Source organism: Chionomys nivalis, chromosome 20 (assembly GCF_950005125.1).
Source record: "Chionomys nivalis chromosome 20, mChiNiv1.1, whole genome shotgun sequence".
NCBI classification, from domain to species: Eukaryota; Metazoa; Chordata; class Mammalia; order Rodentia; family Cricetidae; genus Chionomys; species Chionomys nivalis.
In genome coordinates this window covers 18,487,179-18,507,067 of record NC_080105.1, presented here as the reverse complement: position 1 = coordinate 18,507,067, position 19,889 = coordinate 18,487,179, and the positions used below count along the sequence as shown (strand labels likewise).

The following is a 19,889-nucleotide window of genomic DNA, read 5'->3' as shown; positions in this document are numbered from 1 at the left end:
CAGATGGTTGTGAGCCACCATGTGGTTGCTGGGAATTGAACTCAGGACCTCTGGAAGAGCAGGCAATGCTCTTAACCACTGAGCCATCTCTCCAGCCCTCTGAGTTTCCTCTTTGTGTTCCTAAATCTCTTAGTTCCAATTTTTCCTTAGTTTGGGTTTCCTTATTGATTCTATTTCCACTTGCATGTCTTGATTTCTTTTTTCCATTTCCTTTTACTGTCTATGTTTTCATAGATTTCTTTAATCAATCTACTCATTTCCTCTTTAAGGACCTCTAACATATTCATTAGACCTATTTTTAAGTCCTTGACTTGTGCTTCTGTTACATTGCATTTCTCAGGACCTGTTCTAGTAGGGTTGTCAGACTCTAGTAGACACATATTGTCTTTACTTTTACACTGGCTTCTAGGCCAGTTTTGGGTGACTGTAATTCTAGCTACTGATATGTGATCTTGTATTTTTCGAGTGGTTGTTCCATTCCTTGCATCCTGTCGCCCTCTCCAGGTGGAGGCTGTGTGTTGCCTGATAAGAAATTCTGAGATCCTGCCTGGTGTGGCCACTGGAGGTTCAAGCTAGAATGAGTATCTTGGTTTTGTGAACTGACATTTAGGGATGAAAGTGGGCTTGGGAATGGGCTAGTGGAGTCCACAGGAGGAAGGAAAGCAGTATGCCACGCAGATCTGCTCAGTGCTCTGGGAATGGTGCAGCGGGGGAGACAGGTAACATCTTGCAGTCTGCTACAGAGCTGGGGCTGAGACTGGGGAATTAGAATTGGAACAAAGAAATGAGAGTGAAGGTCTGAAGATTTCATAGCTGCTTCCTTGTCTAGCATAGCTGTATATAGTATTTTTTAAAATCAATATCCTGATGTTACAGATCAGAGCCCAAAAGTGAACTTCCTGCCCATCTTGTACTTGTACTGGATACACATTTATTTTCTTTTCTTTGGTCTAGAAAAGAGTTTGCTGTTTCCTCCAGGTCTTCAGAGGAACTACAAGGTTAACACAATTTTTTTTTTTTTTTGGTTCTCTGGGTGTTTCTTTCCCTTCTCACCTCCCTGTACAAGGTCATCAGAATCTTTGCTATCTTGGCCTGCTGTTGCAGAAGTGCAACATTCTACAGCACTCAGAGTCATGTGAGACCCAGGGGGAGAAAATATGTTAGAATCTTAAAACCCAGAAGCTCTTCATAGGGATAACAACAGCTGTGGTGTGCTGCTGACTGTGGGTTATTATTAATTTGTTGCATTATGTTCTAAGTGAGATTTGGATTTTCTTTTTTCTCAAAACATTTGGTAAATTTGCTTGTTATGATGTTCTTTCTCATGAGCACGTAAAATAAAAAAAAAGTCAGTAAGTAGGATAGAATGTGAATGTGAAGAGGATGCATTTTTCACTAAAATGATAGCTCAAAATAAAAGAGGATTTCTTTAAAAATCGATAGGGATTTTGTCACAGAGGAAAATACCATTTTGCCCTTGGGTAAAGACTAGAGTATTCCAAGATGGAAGAGGAGAGCTGAGGGCAATATCGGGAGGTTCTTTTGACTTGACAGGAGAACCAACAAAGTCGCAAAGACTTTGTGGAGGATGAAATTCCTAAAGTCAAATTTTGGTTTGTTTTTATAAAGCTTGAAACCAGTCCTCTTTTAAAAATTAGGTTATTGATCTTCTCTGCTAAGAAGACATTTAAAAAATCAGATTTTATGGTTAATCGAGATGTTATCATGTTTTGTTGTCAGACACTTTAGGAAAGAGACATTAAAGAAGTCAAGTTTATTTAAGTGTCTGTTCTTAAAATCTTTAAAATGGGGCCAATGAAGTGACACAGCAGATAAGGGCACTAGCTACCAAGTGTGAGAACATGAGCTCCATCTCAGGATCCACTTGGTAGGAGGTGATAGCGGTCTCCACACATTGTCCTCTGACCTCTACATTTGTCTGTAGACATATGTGCACATACTCAAAACGAACTAAAACTGAATATCTTTTAAATGCAATTTTATAGACAACGACTTTAGTTTGATTCTTCTATTTTGTTTTTTAAGTTACTAAGCTTCCTGCACAACTCTAACGGCTGATCTAAGTCTTTTGTCATTAAACAGTTTTGATCATCACCATATATAAATAAATACTGCACATAAACAAACAACAAACAAGCAAGTATATTCTAGTATGTATTTCTTTTCCAAATTAGTTTTTACAAAATGCTTCACCTTATTGGTTTATTTTGTATTCTTCTTTTCAATCTTTGAAATAGCTGTCTGTTGACTTTCCATAGAATTCCACCCCTGTGTGAAGAACCTTAGGACAGAGAGAATTAAACTTGGGATCTCAGTCCTGGTGGATAGCCAAAGCTATCCACGCTTTTTAGTTGTTATAATTTGAAAAACAGGGTCCAAATGAGAAGCAGAAGGAGGGAGAACATGAGCAAGGAAGTCAGGACCATGAGGGGTGCACCCACCCACTGTGACAGTGGAACTGATCTATTAGTAGCTCACCAAGGCCAGCTGAATAAGCATGGAATGAAACTGGACTCTCTGAACATGGCAGACAATGAGAGCTGATGAGAAGCCAAGGACAATGGCACTAGGTTTCGATCCTAATACATGAACTGGCTTTGTGGGAGCCTAACCTGTTTGGACGATCACCTTCCTGGACCTGGATAGAAGTAGGAGGACCTTGGTCTTCCCGCAGGGCAGGGAATCTGGACTGCTCTTCAGTCTCAAGAGGAGGGGGAATGGAGTGTGGGGGGGGAGAGGAGTGGGGAGAGGGGGAGGGGAGTGGAAGGAGGGGGCATTCTGTGGGAGGAGGGGGAGGGAAATGGGAAATGGGGAGGAGGCGGAAATTTTTTTCAACAACTAAAAAATAAATAAACAAACAACAACAACAAAAAAAAGAAAAACAGAAAAGGGATTTTGTTAGTACTGACTTCTCAACATTTGTCAGAATCTTCCCCCTACTGCCAAAGTGGTATTAGGTCAAACAAACCAGGACTGATGTCATCGCAGTATCATGGACAGTGGGAATGAAACTTTCAGATGGTCAATCAGCAATATCTTCAGAGAAAATTGTCCAAAGGCGAGAACAGGGGTACAGGGATTGTCAGAATCAAAATTTTTAACCACTTTGACCTTGGTAGGAGAAGAGTAACAAGTTTTCACAGGAATTAGTATCAATTCTTTTCATAAGGCCACAAGTCAAGATAGCTTGTAATATTCTTCTTGTATGTGGGAGAGAGAGAGAGAGAGAGAGAGAGAGAGAGAGAGAGAGAGAGAGAGAGAGAGAGAGAGAGAGAGGGAGAGAGAGAGGGAGAGAGAGAGAGAGAAGAGAGTCTTTTCTTTCAAACTTTTATCCCCTGGCTTCTAGTACTTAAAGCCATCAGGGAAGTTTTTCTGCTACTGTTGACACACTCAATACGCCATGCCATCATGGTTGAATTAGTTTCCTCAGGAACACTACCAGGAAGTGAGGACCTGCTTTGGATACACTTGAGTACACTCTGGGCAGCTATGGCATGTGGTAATGAGTGATGCTCCACAAGGCTCTGCAAACATCCAGTAACTGAGTGAGTTAAGAGACCATGCTTTCATTCCTTACCAAGTGATTCTTATGGATCCTGGGCCACAGCCATCCCTTCTTTCTTCAGATTTAATCATTTTCCCAGACACAAGTTCTCAGCATTTGATATCAGTGTTTGGCTTACTGCCATATGTTCCTGTTTTGATATTATGGGATAGAAATCTCTGTCTTCTGACTTAATGGTCCATATCTCTCTCTTTCTATATATCTGTGTATTTATGTAGCTCTCTGTCTATCTCTCTACATTATACAATCTACTTATTAACAGAAGTATACATACTCTACAACAGATATCTAAACATTTGACTATGCCTCTGAAATATTTCTTTCTAGGTCATCTTTGCAGTCTCCTCTTTGCTGCAATTTATTACTAGTAATCCTCAGAATTAGTATTTAGTTCCATTCACATCATATTCATGATGCTGCCGTCTCTTTGTGTCCAAGCAAGGTGTTTGTTCCAGTGACTACTTTTTATAATTAATAAGCAAATTACATATCTATTCCGATATGGTTGAGACCTTGCATTTGACTTCTAGCCTTCCATATTTAAGAATCTGCATTATATGTCCTATGGTAAGTTGCAAAACCAGTCAAATTTAGGTGAACCATACAAGAGTTCATGACCTTTGCTTGACTTGTGGTCTTATTCCAAGATTCTGGCATCAGAGAATGACCTAATAATCTACTGTGTGGCATGAATTGCAATTTGTGTGTGTAAGTGAAGCATGCTTTTGCGTGAGTACATCTCTGTGCCATTGTACATTCCTTTGGAGGACCAAGGAGGCTATGGAGTGTTTGCTGCTGTTGGACTCTTTTTTTTTTATTTCCTTGAGACAGGATCTACCACTAAACTAGGAGCCTGCTATTTTGCCTAGACTCATCATTCAGTGGGCTCCTGGTGGCTGCCTGTCTCCATTCCCTAATGAAAATTGTAGAAGTATTCAGCCAGGTCTGGGTTTTTACATTAGTGCTGGAGATTTGAACTCAGTTCCTCGTGTTTTCATAACAAGCACTTATTTTTATTAATTAATTTATTTAATTATTAAAGATTTCTGCCTCTTCCCCGCCACCACCTCCCATTCCCTCCCCCTCCCCCAATCAAGTCTTCCTCCCTCCTCAGCCCAAAGAGCAAGCAGGTTTCCCTGCCCTGTGGGAGGTCCAAGGACCACCCACCTCCATCCAGGTCTAGTAAGGTGAGCATCCAAACTACCTAGGCTCCCACAAAGCCATTACGTGCAATAGGATCAAGAACCCATTGCCATTGTTCTTCAGTTCTCAGTAGTCCTCATTGTCCGTTATGTTCAGCGAGACCGGTTTTGTCCCATGCTTTTTCAGACCCAGGCCAGCTGGCCTTGGTGAGTTCCCGATAGAACATCCCCATTGCCTCAGTGTATTCCCAAGAGATGCCCTAACATACAACAAAAGTATATGCTCAACTATGTTCATAGCAGCATTGTTTGTAATAGCCAGAACCTGGAAACAACCTAGATGCCCTTCAATGGAAGAATGGATGAAGAAAGTATGGAATATATACATATTAGAGTACTACTTAGCAGTAAAAAACAATGACTTCTTGAATTTTGCATACCAATGGACGGAAATTGAAAGCACTATCCTGAGTGAGTTAAGCCAGACCCCAAAAGAGGAACATGGGATGTACTCACTCATATTTGGTTTCTAGCCATAAATAAAGGACATTGAGACTATAATTCGTGATTCTAGAGAAGCTAAATAAGAAGGTGAGCCCAAAGAAAAACATATAAGCATCCTCCTGAATATTAACCTTCATCAGGCGATGAAAGAAGACAGAGACAGAGACCAACATTGGAGCACTGGACTGAAGTCTCACGATCCAAAGGAGGAGCAGAAGGAGAGAGAGCACGAGCAAGGAACTCAGGACCGCGAGGGGTGCACCCACATAACCAGCACTTTTACAGTGCAAACATCTGTCATCCCTGAATTAGAATCCTCATTGTCTCCCTTGACAGCCCACGCCTCTGCTCTCCTCTGCCCATATTGTGTTTGTTGTCAAATGATGTCATACTTACCTTTAACATCCATCAAATAAACTCATACCTGTCCAGACTTATTACCTCAAACACACATTAGCCTGTAATTTTATCAAGTTGCCATCATTGCTTTCCCAGTCACGGTTTTCTCTCTCTCTGCTGTCAAGAACTTGACTCCCACTGATGTACAGTGCTGGATGTACATCATCTGGATCCCAAGATGCAAAGCCGTCACATCTCCTTAAAATCCTCAGTGACCAACTATGCCCCATGCTTGAGGGACCTGCATGCTTCTCACACCCTCTCTCAACATCAAACACTTTCTCCCACTCTCCACTCCAGCCTCCTGGTTCCTGAAGGAACCTGGTTTACCTCCATCCCTTCATGCCACTGGCCATTGCATGTTACATGTGATGATATGCTGCTCGTCTCTGTCTGGACCCTCACCTTCCTCCATTTTGTTTAATCCTTTAGAACTTTCCTGGGTCATTGCTTCTTTAGCGAATGTCTCATTTCTTTGACTTGGTCGCATTAATGATTCTCTATTGTATATGCAATTATACTATTAATGGTTGACCTCTTGACTTTTATTCCCTAAGAACAGACCACTTGTTGATTGTACTCATTCTTGTGCCCCTGCTACTCAATGTTTAGTTGCAAAGACAGTCTTTCAGGACCTTTCTGCTGACAGGAAAGTTGATCAGTTTTTCTCTTTCTTTGCAGATTTGCTGTCTTATAAATAATGACCATTTAGAGAAGACACAATAAAGAATATTTGCATTTTTAATATTTCTCAATTCAAATTGAAGGCGCAGATAGCAGCGAGAATGGGTAAATTTCAATTCAAAAATATTCATAGCATTATAAAATATATACTTATAGGTTAAACAGTTAAAATAACTGCGTAACTATTTCTTATTTCTCAAATAATAACTGTGAGCTCCCTTAAAAAAGCTAAATAAAATAAAATCTCTCTTCTTTTCCTTATCAGAAGAACATTACACAGTGGTTTTAGAGAAAATGTCCCAATTAATTCTGGAAAATATGCCAAAGGCTGAGTAAGTATTTTTGCAGTAATCAAGAGTTTTGAAATCATGTGTAACATTCCCCTTTCCTGTAGTTATATTTGACCTTATATGGTAATGCTGATGTGTACCTGCATCTCTGTGTGTTTGTGACAGAGAGAGAGAGAGAGAGAGAGAGAGAGAGAGAGAGAGAGAGAGAGAGAATGTACATTACATACATGATAGAAGTACATGTAATTATATGCAAATATGTATTCAGCATTTTAGGTTGTTAATGTCAATGAAATAATAACAACTATACTGTTTGGGGGGTATTATGTTATCCATATGAGCTTTGTTCCAACACTTTTCTTTTTTAGCTATTCCAGTTTATTCAATGATTTTGTTGAATCTGAGTTTTTTCTGATTGACGGAGACTCCTTGCTTGTCACGTGTGTATGTGAGAAGTCGCTAAAGCCGGGGCAGAGTCTCCACTTCTTCTACCTGGTTGAGCGCTACCTGCTGGATGTCATTAGCAAAGGAGGACATTTTGCCATAGTTTTCTTCAAGGTAACACAGACCACCTGAGCTTTGTACCCTCTTAAGACTGAAATAAGAATTCATTTAAATGATTAGTTAGAGACAAGGAATCATGTCTCTGAAGTTGGCTTTGAACCCATGATGCTCTTGCTTCTGCTTCCCAAGTGAAAGGATTTCAGTTGTGAACTATCACCCCTTGCTATAACTAAATTTGTTTTTATAAGATTTATGAACATTTTCACCAGTGACTGCAGAGCAAAATACATTTTTAAAAGTTTAGAAAAGGCCGGGTGGTGGTGGCGCACACCTTTAATCCCAGCACTCAGGAGGCAGAAAAAACCAAAAGTTTAGAAAAGTAATCTAATTGTGTTTATTCTAGAAGACTGCAATGCTTCTGGGGGCTAAGCAAGGAGGTTCAAAGTTTGAAGCCCACCTGAGCCTCACAAGTGAGTTAGTGAGTAGTTTAGCCAACCTGGAAAGACCTTAAAAGAAAAAAAATCTAGAAATGCGACTTAGTGGTAGAAGACTTGCCTATTGTGTGCAAGGCTGTGGGCTCAATATCCAGTACAAATAATTAAAAGAACAAAACAAACCAAGAAGCACAAAACAATTTAAAAGTTATAAAATTTAAAGGGAAAAGGAGAAAAAAGCAATTACCTAGCATTGCAGTCTTCTGGAATAAACACAATTAGATTACTTTGTAATGTGTAATGATGGAGAACTTTATTGGACAGACAGAGTCACAAAAGTTGATGAAATTCTCAACAGTGGCCCCATTGACCTCAATTCTACTTCTCCAACTCCGAGAACTACTTTGCTTTCAAAATCAGTAGGCAAATTATTTGAGTACACACATGAGCTCATTAACCCAATTTTGCTATTGTATGTTTTGTTATAAATATCTTTGGAAAGAATATTATATTTTGTGTAATTAATAAAAGTTTGACAGTTTGAAATACAGGTATATCTACTGCTACCATATCTTCCTATTTCTATATTCAGGGCAGTTAATGCTGTACTCAGGAAATATGGAATGGATTTGTTCAATCAGTTTGCAACTTATGTTACTGTATTTCTGAGCATTGCTGGCTAGCAGAATTTTGTACAATGATCCAGCTTTCTACCCTGTGTTTACAATTAGTTGCACAGATTTTGGTCTACAGAAAAAAAAACTCTTGCTGCTCAAGAAATGTAACTGCAGTGTGGAATTATTCTTTAGAATAATGTATTCCCCTTCAGCTTGCCAATTCCAGAAAATTTATAGTTACAATTTATTATTTTCATAGTTTTTATTTTGTCCTTTGTCTTTTTGAGGAGAGGTTGGAAAGAGAATGCTTAGAAATAGGGAGGCAAAGTGTAATGAACTCTGGGTACTATGGGCTTGTGTGATTTACAGCGTACATTTCTGTAACAATAAAATTCCAGGGTTAATTTACTGACCAGAGGACAGAATACAAAACAACAACAACAACAACAACAAACAACAAAAAAGCACCTCAAAACAAAAACTTTGTTGTATCATATTCCTTCAATCACCTTAATGATATGTTACCTGCCTGAACTAGTAAAATACTAAATGATACTTTCCAAATAATGTCCTTTGTCTCCTCCTCTATAGGATGCTGAATATGCATACTTCAGTGTCCCTGAACTTCTTACACTGAGAACTGCTTTAATTTTGCACCTTCAGAAGAATACTGCCATTGATGTTTGGACTGAATTTTCTGGATGCTTGTCAGAAGAGTGGCGTATTTCCCTGGGTCAGAGATGCCCATATTTCTTCATTCTTGCTGATGAAGGCCTGAACAAGCAGCAGACACACCTTTTCAACTTTATAGCTATTCAGTCTTGGGCAGCAAAGGTCAACATCGTGCTCTTCTCAGGGCAAACATCTGACATCATCCGTCTTTATGCATATTTTATGCAAAGCTCATATTCAGAGCAACTGTTTTTCAAGAAGGTAATGTATATCTAAAGGACAATGTTCTAGAACTTTATAAATATTTCTAAATTAATTCAGAAAATAAGGCTCAGTGGTTAAGAATGCTTGCTATTCCTGTCTTGTCGAGTAGTTCATAACTGCCTATAACTCCATCTCCAAAGGGATCTGACACCTCTGGCCTCTGTGTTTACCACCCGTATATGCAGATACCTACCTACATACCTACATATGTACAAATGGACAAACACACACATATACATACACACAAAGCTAAAAGTGAAACAAATCTTTAAAAGGTAACTGTCTTGATTCAATATTGACTCTACCTTCAATATATAAATCATTATAGATTTAATAAGATGATCCTTAGGTTAATAATAATGATAATTAATAATAGCATATAGTAATTTGCAGAGTACTTTGCATCATAGACTAACTCGTAATACTTACGAATTATTTACATTCAACATTCACAAAAGTTCCGTGAGGCAAGCATAAGAATTGTCTATATTTAAATATGAAATGGATGCTTGAATATGTAACCTGTTTAAAAACACTGCTAAATGAGTAGTGCAAGAGAATGTAGAATTTATGAGAAGCAGTGTTATCCTGTACCCTATGTCCTCACACACTGTGTGGTGTGTGAAATCCAAGTTATTTTTTTTATTAATTAATTTATTTAATTATTAAAGATTTCTGCCTCTTCCCCGCCACCACCTCCCATTCCCTCCCCCTCCCCCAATCAAGTCTTCCTTCCTCCTCAGCCCAAAGAGCAAGCAGGTTTCTCTGCCCTGTGGGAGGTCCAAGGACCACCCACCTCCATCCAGGTCTATTAAGGTGAGCATCCAAACTACCTGGGCTCCCACAAAGCCATTACGTGCAATAGGATCAAGAACCCATTGCCATTGTTCTTCAGTTCTCAGTAGTCCTCATTGTCCATTATGTTCAGCGAGACCGGTTTTGTCCCATGCTTTTTCAGTCCCCGGCCAGCTGGCCTTGGTGAGTTCCCGATAGAACATCCCCATTGCCTCAGTGTGTGGGTGCACCCCTCGCAGTCCTGAGTTCCTTGCTCGTGCTCATCCAAGTTATTGAAGGCCAGAAAGACATGAAATTGGAGGCAAAGGTATGTCTCTGTTGCTGAGATCTACCAGTAAAATGATAAATTATGTGGTTTCATTTAAGGAGAGCACACCAGAGCAGGTTAAAGAAAAGAAAGTGATGCATTTATGTTTACATAAGTAACTTCAGCCAATAACTCAAAGGCTTTTCAGACAATCAGAATTCAAATTTTATGATAGTGTTATTTTACCTGTATGGGTATATTTGAGAAACTAATTTGTTGAAAATTCCAAAGTAAAGAATGTGTACTGACTTTATAAATTAATATAGTTTGATTATTTTTTTAACTAGTTAAGGTGAATTCTGCATATGAATATTATTCTACAGCTCATCAAAGTAGGTTTTGAACGTGTGTCCCTCTTTGAGAATTGCATCATGCCCATCATTTTGCATTTGCATATGTACAAATAGTTGTCATGACGTGACATGGTAGTTTATTTTGCTTTTGTTAGGATTCCTATCACTAAATTATTCCTAACTCTGACTGCCAACTGTGAGCAGAAACAGGCCTGGGCTTTATTTTTACATACAGGACAAATACTAAATATTGAGTTTATGTTGTGGTTCTTTTTCTTTTCATAGACTGGGTCTCAACTGTGTGGCTCAGGCTGGCCTGGAACTTACAAAGTTACACTTTCCTCGGCGCCCCTGGGTGCTGGGATTAAAGGCATGTGCCACTATACCCTAACCCAAGTTTATAGTATTATGTTGATAGCAGTTTCTGAATCTGAGTTCTGAAAAATCTTGCAAATGTTGACAGGTACATGGCTGGGGCAGACTGACAGGTCACTGGTAGTAGCAACAGGATCTATCTCTAATGCTTATATTGGCTTTTTGGGAACTTTTTCTCTTTACATGGACAACTTGGATCAGCCTAGATATAGTAGGGAGGGCTTTGGACCTTCTCCAGAGCAATGTGCCTTACCCTCTCTGAGAAGTGGATGGCGGTGGGGTGGAGGGTATGTGGAGGGAATGGGAGGAGGGGAAGGACTGGGAACTTGGATTGGTATGTATAATGAAAAAAATAGTTTGCTTTCTTTTTAAAAAAATTAAAAATAAAATTTGCTAGATAAAATTTACTTTAAAGGAGTGTTTTTGCATTAACTGTTTTGAGGACTACTTAGAATTTAAAATAGAATGAAATACCATCTTATGACTCCATTTGTAGATTAGTGGAAATGGCATTGAAACTGTTGGCAATGACTGTTTCCAGTACCATAGATGCCTATGGGGAGGAGATTGTAGTCTCTTTTTAGGAGCTTGGTTGAAATGTGACATAAAGAAGCACACTGAATTAATAGAATTTATAACTTTGTGAAACTGCCAAAATAAGGTTGTTATGTTGCCAGAAGAGATATCCAAGTATTGCCTTGGAAGACTTTCCAAACACTACTGACCATCCTCAATTACCGTAGTGTAGATTTAAACTCAGGGCCTCATTGTAATAGGATTGCTTCTTAAATTTCTGAGTTTTGCAGTTGGGAAACAATAATTTCATTTGTGATAATTTATCATATTTTGTGTTTCAGAATATGAGGAAGATTATGATGGCTTACAAAATCTTGATTCGACAGCTAGAAAAACATAGAGATCTGAATTTAACAACTCTGTTTGGAGATTTAAAATTTAATAATATGGTGGAAAAGGTAACAGAACTTAAAAAAACACTTTTAGTTGAACTATCATTTTAAAAGTGTTTGTGTGTGTGCGTGTGGGTGTGTGTCTGTGTGTGTGCGTGTGCATGTGTCTGTGTGTGTGTCTGTGTGTGTGCATGTTTATGTGTGTGTGCGTGTGTGTGTGCATGTGTGCACGTGTGTGTGTCTGTGTGTGTGTGTGCGTGTGTGTGTCTGTGTGTAGGTCAGAGTAACCATGTGTATTACTCCTAGAATTTTACCTTATTTGAAACCAGCAAGATTCTAGGATTTCATTGTTCTAATAGATATAGTAACAGACCTCTTGTAGCAGCAAAGAGTGGAAGAGATACTAGACATCTTTCTCCTATTCCTGGTCTGAGAAGAAATGTCTCTATTTGTCCCTGTCATATAGGACTAAGATACAGATGTGTGTGGGCTCTGATGTAAAGAATACAACCTCGAGCTTCTCCTATTGTTTATACCATGGACACAGTGGTTAAATATACTACAGTACTATGGTATTCCCCTTAGTTCACTGTTATGTTGCACTGAAACATTTTCTAACACTGCATTCCTGGTCTCCATATACTCCATCATGGTGTATTGCTTTGATAATATGGGTCTTGGGTTCCTTTTGTTGTTTTTCCTGTTGAATTTTGCCTTGATTGGCATCTGTGATACCCTAATGTAATTTTCAGTTTTTGTCTTGTCTTACATTTATTTGTAAGTTTTTATTAATTATTTTATATTTTACATACCAGTCCCAGTTCCCTCTACCTTCTCTCCTTCCTCTTCTTCCTTCCCCCATCCTATCTTCGTCCACTCCTCAAAAGGGTAAGGCCTACCCTGAAAATCAACTAGTCTGTCCCATCACCTTGTTGAGACAGGATTAAGTACCCTGCCCCATGCCTAAGCTGAGCAAGGTATCTCTCCATAGAGAATGGGCTTCACAAAGGCAGTTCATGCTTTAGAGTTAGATCCTGGTTCTACTGTCAGTAGCCCCATATACTGCCCAAGCCACACCATTGTCACCTGTATTCAGGGAGCCTAGTTCAGTCCTATGCAGGTCCCCCATTTGTCTGTCTGGAGTCAGTGATTTCCCATTAGCTCAGTCAGCGGATTCTGTGGGTTTCCCCATTATGATCTTGACCCTTTTTATTCATATTTTAACTCCTCCCTTACTTTGTTTGTACTCTGGGATCTCAGCCCAATGGTTAGATGTGGATCTCTGCATCTGTTTCCATCTGTTTCTGGAAGAGGGTTCTAGCTTCCCTGTGGTTGTGGAATGTAGCAGGCTGGTTATCTTTTGCTTTATATCTGGTATCCACTTACAAGTCAGTATACATAAATTTGTCTTTCTGGGTCTGGGTTTCAGGAGGGTCTTAGCCTACCCTTTAAGGATTAGCTGGGTCTGAGGACAGGTAAGTGCGCCACTCACCCATTCCCCAGCCTCCCTTGATCCAGGAGACAGTCAGAAGCAGCTTGGACTTCCAAGCAGGAACTTGTTTATTTTTGCACAGTAAATATCGTTTAAAGCAAAGGACCATTGGGGGTGGGGGTGGGGGAGGGGTGGGGTGTGGAAGTGTTGGGTGTGTGTGTGTAGGGGGGTGAAGGGGTGGAAAAGGAGCCAGCCAATCACTTTAAAGGTCACCCTATCATGCACTCAATCACCCTGCATTTACTCTAGTGCCTATGTGCTGACATCTTCTTGCCTGATACTGGTGTCCAATGTAAACAACCTAGAGTCCGCCCATCTGACTTCCTTTCTGTGCCATCTTAGCTGCCCATGTGCCCTACAGGTTACCTTACTCAGGATATTTTTTTTCTTCTAATTCCATCCATTTGCCTGCAAATTTAAAGATGTCGTTGTTTTTTACCTCTAAGTAGTAGTCCATTGTGTAAATGTATCACATTTTCTTTTTCCATTCTTTGGTTGAGGGGCATCTAGGTTGCTTCCAGGTTCTGTCTGTTATGAATAATGTTGCTATGAACATAGTTGAGCAAATGCCTTTGTGGTGTATGCTTAAAAGTGGTATTGCTAGGACATGAGGTAGATTGATTCTCAAATTTATGAGAAACTGTCATACTGATTTCTACAGTGTTTGTAGAAGTTTGCACTCCCACCAGCAATGTAGGAGTGTTCCCCTTACTCCGCATCCTCTCCGGCATGTCATTGATGTTTTTGATCTTAGCCATTCTGACAGGTGTAAAATGAAATCTGAGTCATTTTGATTTTCATTTCCTTTATAACTCAGGATGCTAAGCTTTATCTTAAATGTCATTCAGCCATTTGAGATTCTTCTGTTGAGAATTCTCTGTATAGAGCTGTACTCCATTTTTTAAATTTGATTATTTGGTATTTTGATATCTAGTTCCTTCAGTTCTTTATATATTTTGGAGATCTCTGTCAGATGTGGGGTTGGTGAAGATCTTTTCCCATTCAGTACCATTTTTTCTTACTAAACTTGTCCTGTTACTTACGGAAGATGTTCAGTTTCAGGAGGTCCCATCTATTGATTGATGCTCTCAGGGTCTATGCTACTGGAGTTATATTAAGGAAGTGGTCTCCTGTGTCAATGTCTTCAAGGCTGCTTTCCACTTTCTCTTCTATCAGGATCAATGTAACTGGATTTATGCTGAAGTTCTTGATTCATTTGGACATGAGTTTTGTGCATTGCAATGCATATGGATCCATTTGCAATCTTCTACATGTCAACATCTAGTCATTCCAGCACCATTTGTTGAAGATGCTTTCTTTTTCCATTTACAATTTTGGCTTCTTTGTCAAAAATCTCGTGTTCATAGGTGTATGGATTGATGTCAGGGTCTCCTATTTTCAAACCCATTGATCCACGTGACTATTTTCTTTTTGTCATTTTGCCAATAGTAAGCTGTTTTGTTACAACAGCTCTATAGTATATTTCAAATTCAGAGATGGTGATGCTTCTGGAGGTTTTTTTTTTTTTTATTGTACAGGATTGTTTTGGCTATCCTGGGTGTTTTATTTTTCCATATGAAGTTGAGTATCATTCTTTCGAAGTCTGTGAAGAATTGTGTTGGGATTTTGATGAAGATTGTATTGAATCTGTATATTGCTTTTGATAAGGCTGCCATTTTTACTATGCTGATTCTACCTATCCAAGTGCACGGGTTGTTTTTCCATTTTCTGATATCTTCTTCAATTTCTTTCTTCACAGACTTAAAGTCTTGTCATACAGGTCTTTCACTTGTTTGGTTAGAGTTTCCAAAACCAATTTTGTGTTATTTGAGGCTATGATAAAGGGTGATGCTTCACTGATTTCTCCTTCAGCCCTTTATTATTTATATATAGGAGGGCTACTGATTTTTTTGAGTTAATTTTGTATCTCTTCACATTGCTGAAGGTGTTTATCAGTAGTAGGAGTTACCTGGTAGAAATTTAGGGGTATACTATATGTATACTATCATATTATCTGCAAATAGTGGGATTTTGACTTCTTCCTTTCCAATTTGCGTCCCCTTCATCTCCTTTTGTTGTTTTATTGTGCTAGCTACATCTTTGAATACTATATTGAGTAGATATGGAGAGAGGGGACAGCCTTGTCTTTTTTCCTGATTTTAGTGGAATTGCTGGGAGTTTCTCTCCATTGAATTTGATGTTACCTGTCAGTTTACTGTAGATTGTCTTTATTAAGTTGAGGTATGTTCATTGTGTCCTAGATCTCTCTAAGACCTTTATCATGAAGTGGTGTTGGTTTTTGTTGTTTTTGAAGGCTTTTTCAGCATCTTATGAGATGATCATAAGGTTTATTTCTTTCAGTTTGTTTATATGGGGGATTACATTAACAGATTTTCATAAGTGATGAAGCCTACTAGACTATGTTGGATGATATTTTTTAATGTCTTCTTGGATTCTGTTTGCCAGTATTTTATTAAGTATTTTTGCAGCAATGTTCATGAGGAAGATTGGTCTATAATTCTATTCTTTGTTTTGCCTTTGGGTAGTTTGGGTGTCAGGGTAACTGTAGTCTCATAAAAGGAGTTTGGCAATGTTCCTTCTGTTTCTTTGTATGGAATAATTTGAGGGATATTGGTATTAACTCTTCTTTGAAATTCTGATAAAATTCTGCACTGAAACTATCTAACTCTAAGCTTTATTCCATTTTGTTTTGCATCTGTTGAGATTTGCTTTGTGACTGAGTATGTGGTCAGTTTCAGAGAAGCTTTCATGAGGTACTGAGAAGAAGATATACTCATCTGTGTTTGTGTGAAATACTCTGTAGTATCGGTTCAGTCTATTTGACTCATAACATCTGTTAGTTCATTTATTTCTCTGTTAAGTCTGTGTCTGGCAGACCTGTCCATTGGTGAGAGTGGGGTGTTGACGTCTTCTACTATTAGTGTGTGGGATTTGATGTGCACTTTAAGCTTTAGTAATGTTTCTTTTATAAATGTGTGTGCCTTTGTATTTGGGACATAGATATTCAGAACTGAGACTTCCATCCTGATGAATTTTTCCTCTGATGAATAGTAAATGTCCTTCTCCATATCTTCTCATTAATTAATTTAATTTTTTAAATTTATTTTTTATTCTGTTTACCTATCATCTACTATTCCCTGTCCCTCCCCTAATTCCACTCCCCCACATCCCCCATAGACTCCTCAGAAAGGGTAAGGTCTCTTATGGGGAGTCAACAAGGCCTGGCACATTCAGTTAAGGCAGGAACATGACCACCCAACTCCCTTCTTCAAGGCTAATCAAAGCATCCCACTAAATGGAATTGCCTTTAAAAAGCCATCTCATGCACCAGGAAAGATCCTGGTCCCACTGCTGGGGTTCCACAAAAAGACCAGGCTATAAAAAGTCACCCTAATCTTAGTTTAGTCCCATACAGGCTCCTCAGCTGTCAGTCTAGTGTCAATAAGCTCTCAGAAATTCAGGTCATATGTCTTCATATTTTTCCCCACATTTTCACCAATCCCTCATCTGACAGAGGGCTGATCTCCAAAATATATAAAGAACTCAAGACAGTAGACATAGAAATACCAAGTAGTCCATTCAAAAATGAGGTACAGATATAAATAGAGAATTCTCAACAGAAGAATCTCAAATGTCCAAAAGACATTTAAGGAATTGTTCAGTATCCTTATTTATAAGGGAAATGTAAATCAAAATGACTCTGAGATACCATCTTATACCTGTCAGAATGTCTAAGATCAAAATCACTGAGGACAGCTTATGCATGAGAGGATGTGGAGTAAGGGGAACACTTTTGATTAATTTTAGTTTGAAGTCTATTTTGTCAGATAGTACAAACATATCTGATATATATATATCAGATAGCTACACCTGCTTATTTCTTATGTCCATTTGACTGGAAATCTTTTCCCAACTATTAACTCTGAAGTAATGTCTGTCTTTGAGGTTGAGGTGTGTTTCTTGTATACATCAGAAGGATGGATCCTGTTTTCATATCCATTCTCTTAGTCTGTGTCTTTTTATAGGTGAATTGAGTCCATTGATATTAAGAGATATTTATTATTAATATTATTAACAAGTGATTGTTAATTTCTGTTTTTTTTTTCCATTGGTAGTGTTTGTGTGTTTCCTTTCTTTGGGTTTTCCTGGTGTGAGGTTGTATGTTGCCTGTGTTTTTGTGGTTTCAGTTAGCCTCCATGGGATATAGTTTTCCTTCTAGTACTTTCTATAGAGCTGGATTTGTGGATAAGTATTGTTTAAATCTTGTTTTCTCCATCGATGGTGATTGAAAGTTTTGCTGGGTATAGTAGTCTGGGCTTACATCCGTAGTCTCTTAATGTCTTTCTTATTTGTTTAATGATGTTTGTCTATTTTCAGCTTGAGTTTGGTATTATTAATAAGATATACAGAATTTTATTCTTTTAGGCTATGGTTTGATGTTTTACTTTCTTTTTATTTTCTTATTTCTTATTATCTTTTTTTTGAACAGAACATTTAATGATTTTCTCACTTTTGGCGTTAAACTTTTTTTAGTGTGATTTGTTTTTCTCTGAATAGTGCTTTCATTTCATGACAGATTTTGATATAGAGATAACAGTTTTCAATTTATTCCATAGATTATCATATTTAATGATTTTATTATAATTTTAAATAAATAATATAATTTAAGTTTGTGTTTCTTTTTTCACATGAATGGGCACCAAGCATATGTGGTACAATAGTATGTGGAGCCAATACACTCACTCACATCTAAAAGTAAAATTATTAAATCTAAAAATTTAAAGGAAATTAAAAATTTCAGATTAAAAGATTCCTTTGAAAAATGACATTTGAATATTTAGGGCAGATTCAGCATTTTTGTGATTGTTCTAATTCACTCTTTAATAGTATCAATCCTTTGTATTTCTCATAAGGTTGTAGGATCTCTCTTTGTTCCCTGCAAAGTTTTGAGATGTCACCAAGTATGACAGGGAACTTGATATATTCTCCAGATGGCGTGTGTTATTTTTCCATTACACATTTCACTATTGCTGTTTATCAGTGATACTATTTTCTTTTTTAATTGATACAAAAGAGGAGATTTGGGGCAAAGTATCTATAAAAGCAACCAATACTTTCAGAAAGTTGGTTGCTATGATATGTGTTGCTTCTAATCATGAGAATTACTCACAAAATTGTATGTGTATATATTTTAAGAAAATACGTGATTGGGGCTGGAAAATTCGCTCAGTGACTAAGAGATTTTACTCTTTGCATATATACATACAGGCCAAAATATTCACTATTATAAAATAATAAAAAATAAAGTCTAAGGATCAAAGAATTTCTTGTGAGTAATCCAGTACCTTGGTTCACATAGGAATACAAGGGAATACTGCATCTCTAAGTTTTATCAATAGACGTATAATATTTAGATTCAAGAATGTGATGGTCTTATTATTATGAATACATTTCCTTATTATTATGTCTTGCTTGCTTATAATGTTGGCACTCAGAGGCAAGACTCACATATTTTGAATATATCCTTTAAGTGACATCATGTATTTTAGAGTATTGAGGATATGTTGGAATGTGTACCCTTTCTGTTACTTTTCTAAATTGTTTCATAATTTCTGATATCATTAAAACTCTCACAAATAATATTTTTATGGACATATGATATTTGTTGAATGCTGAACATTTATATTGTTTGAAGATTTGTTTTTACAAATAATTCTGTGATAAAACCTTGGTACACACATCTTTGGACAGATTTTAGATGGTTCCTCCGGGTTATATCTCTAAATCAATATATTGAATAACAATTAAATGTATTGTCATATGCCTTTGCCTGTTTATAACTTCATTAGCAGAGTTCAAGGACTGACACACTATGATTTCTGATACTGTCTGTTATTAAACTAGAAAAAAATAGCGCTTTGATATCATCAAAGTAAACAATACAACTTTTATATTACTAAAGAATATAAACATTTTTCCATATTCTCATTATTTGAGTTTCATTAGAGAATTAGCATTTAAAGTAATGAATTTCCTTGTTGATTTACAGCTTTTTATGCATGTATTTGTTAACAGTTTTCTCACATTTTTTTGAAATAATTTTACTACTCAAAATTTGTGTTCATAATGTTTTAGTGGAAATAGCTAGTTTCGATATGTTCATATTGACCCATTTCTTACTATATAATCGCTTATGAATAAATACCGTTCTCTAATCGTCATGACGTGTTATTATTCTCTGCGGAGACAGGCTTGTGAGACGATGTCTCTGCTCAAGAAACTCTGGCCAGAAGGCTCTGACATCCGGCGAGCCCTTTGCGTCACTTCCTGCTCCCTCTTCTTGGAAATGTACCACAGCTTCTTAGAGAACAGAGAGAAGAAAGCCTCCGAGCAGACGTGCGAAGACAAACAGGTGCGGTTGCTGCAGTGGGATGCACTTGTGCTTTCCTATTTATTGCTTTCACCAATCATTTCCCCACGTGGCACTGGGTTCTCTCTTGTTTATAGGATCAGCAGAAATAGGAGAATCCCTGCAATTCGTGTCATAAAGGAGTACGCTGTTCCATGACAGTGTGTTACTTACAGGTGCTTCACATAGGACA

The 19,889-nt window shown here is 37.9% G+C and overlaps 1 protein-coding gene across 1 annotated transcript in view; it reads left to right on the top strand.

Annotated features, from left to right (window-relative positions):
* The first annotated feature begins 6,416 nt into the window (after positions 1 to 6,416).
* Positions 6,417 to 19,889, top strand: part of LOC130863211 (probable ATP-dependent RNA helicase DDX60) — a 94,514-nt gene continuing 81,041 nt past the window's right edge. Inside the window, exons 1-6 of the mRNA XM_057753102.1 lie at positions 6,417 to 6,420; positions 6,581 to 6,647; positions 6,974 to 7,163; positions 8,752 to 9,093; positions 11,724 to 11,840; positions 19,538 to 19,699. Of these exons, the coding sequence (XP_057609085.1) occupies positions 6,417 to 6,420; positions 6,581 to 6,647; positions 6,974 to 7,163; positions 8,752 to 9,093; positions 11,724 to 11,840; positions 19,538 to 19,699 (882 nt within the window). The remainder of the gene's footprint in view (positions 6,421 to 6,580; positions 6,648 to 6,973; positions 7,164 to 8,751; positions 9,094 to 11,723; positions 11,841 to 19,537; positions 19,700 to 19,889) is intronic.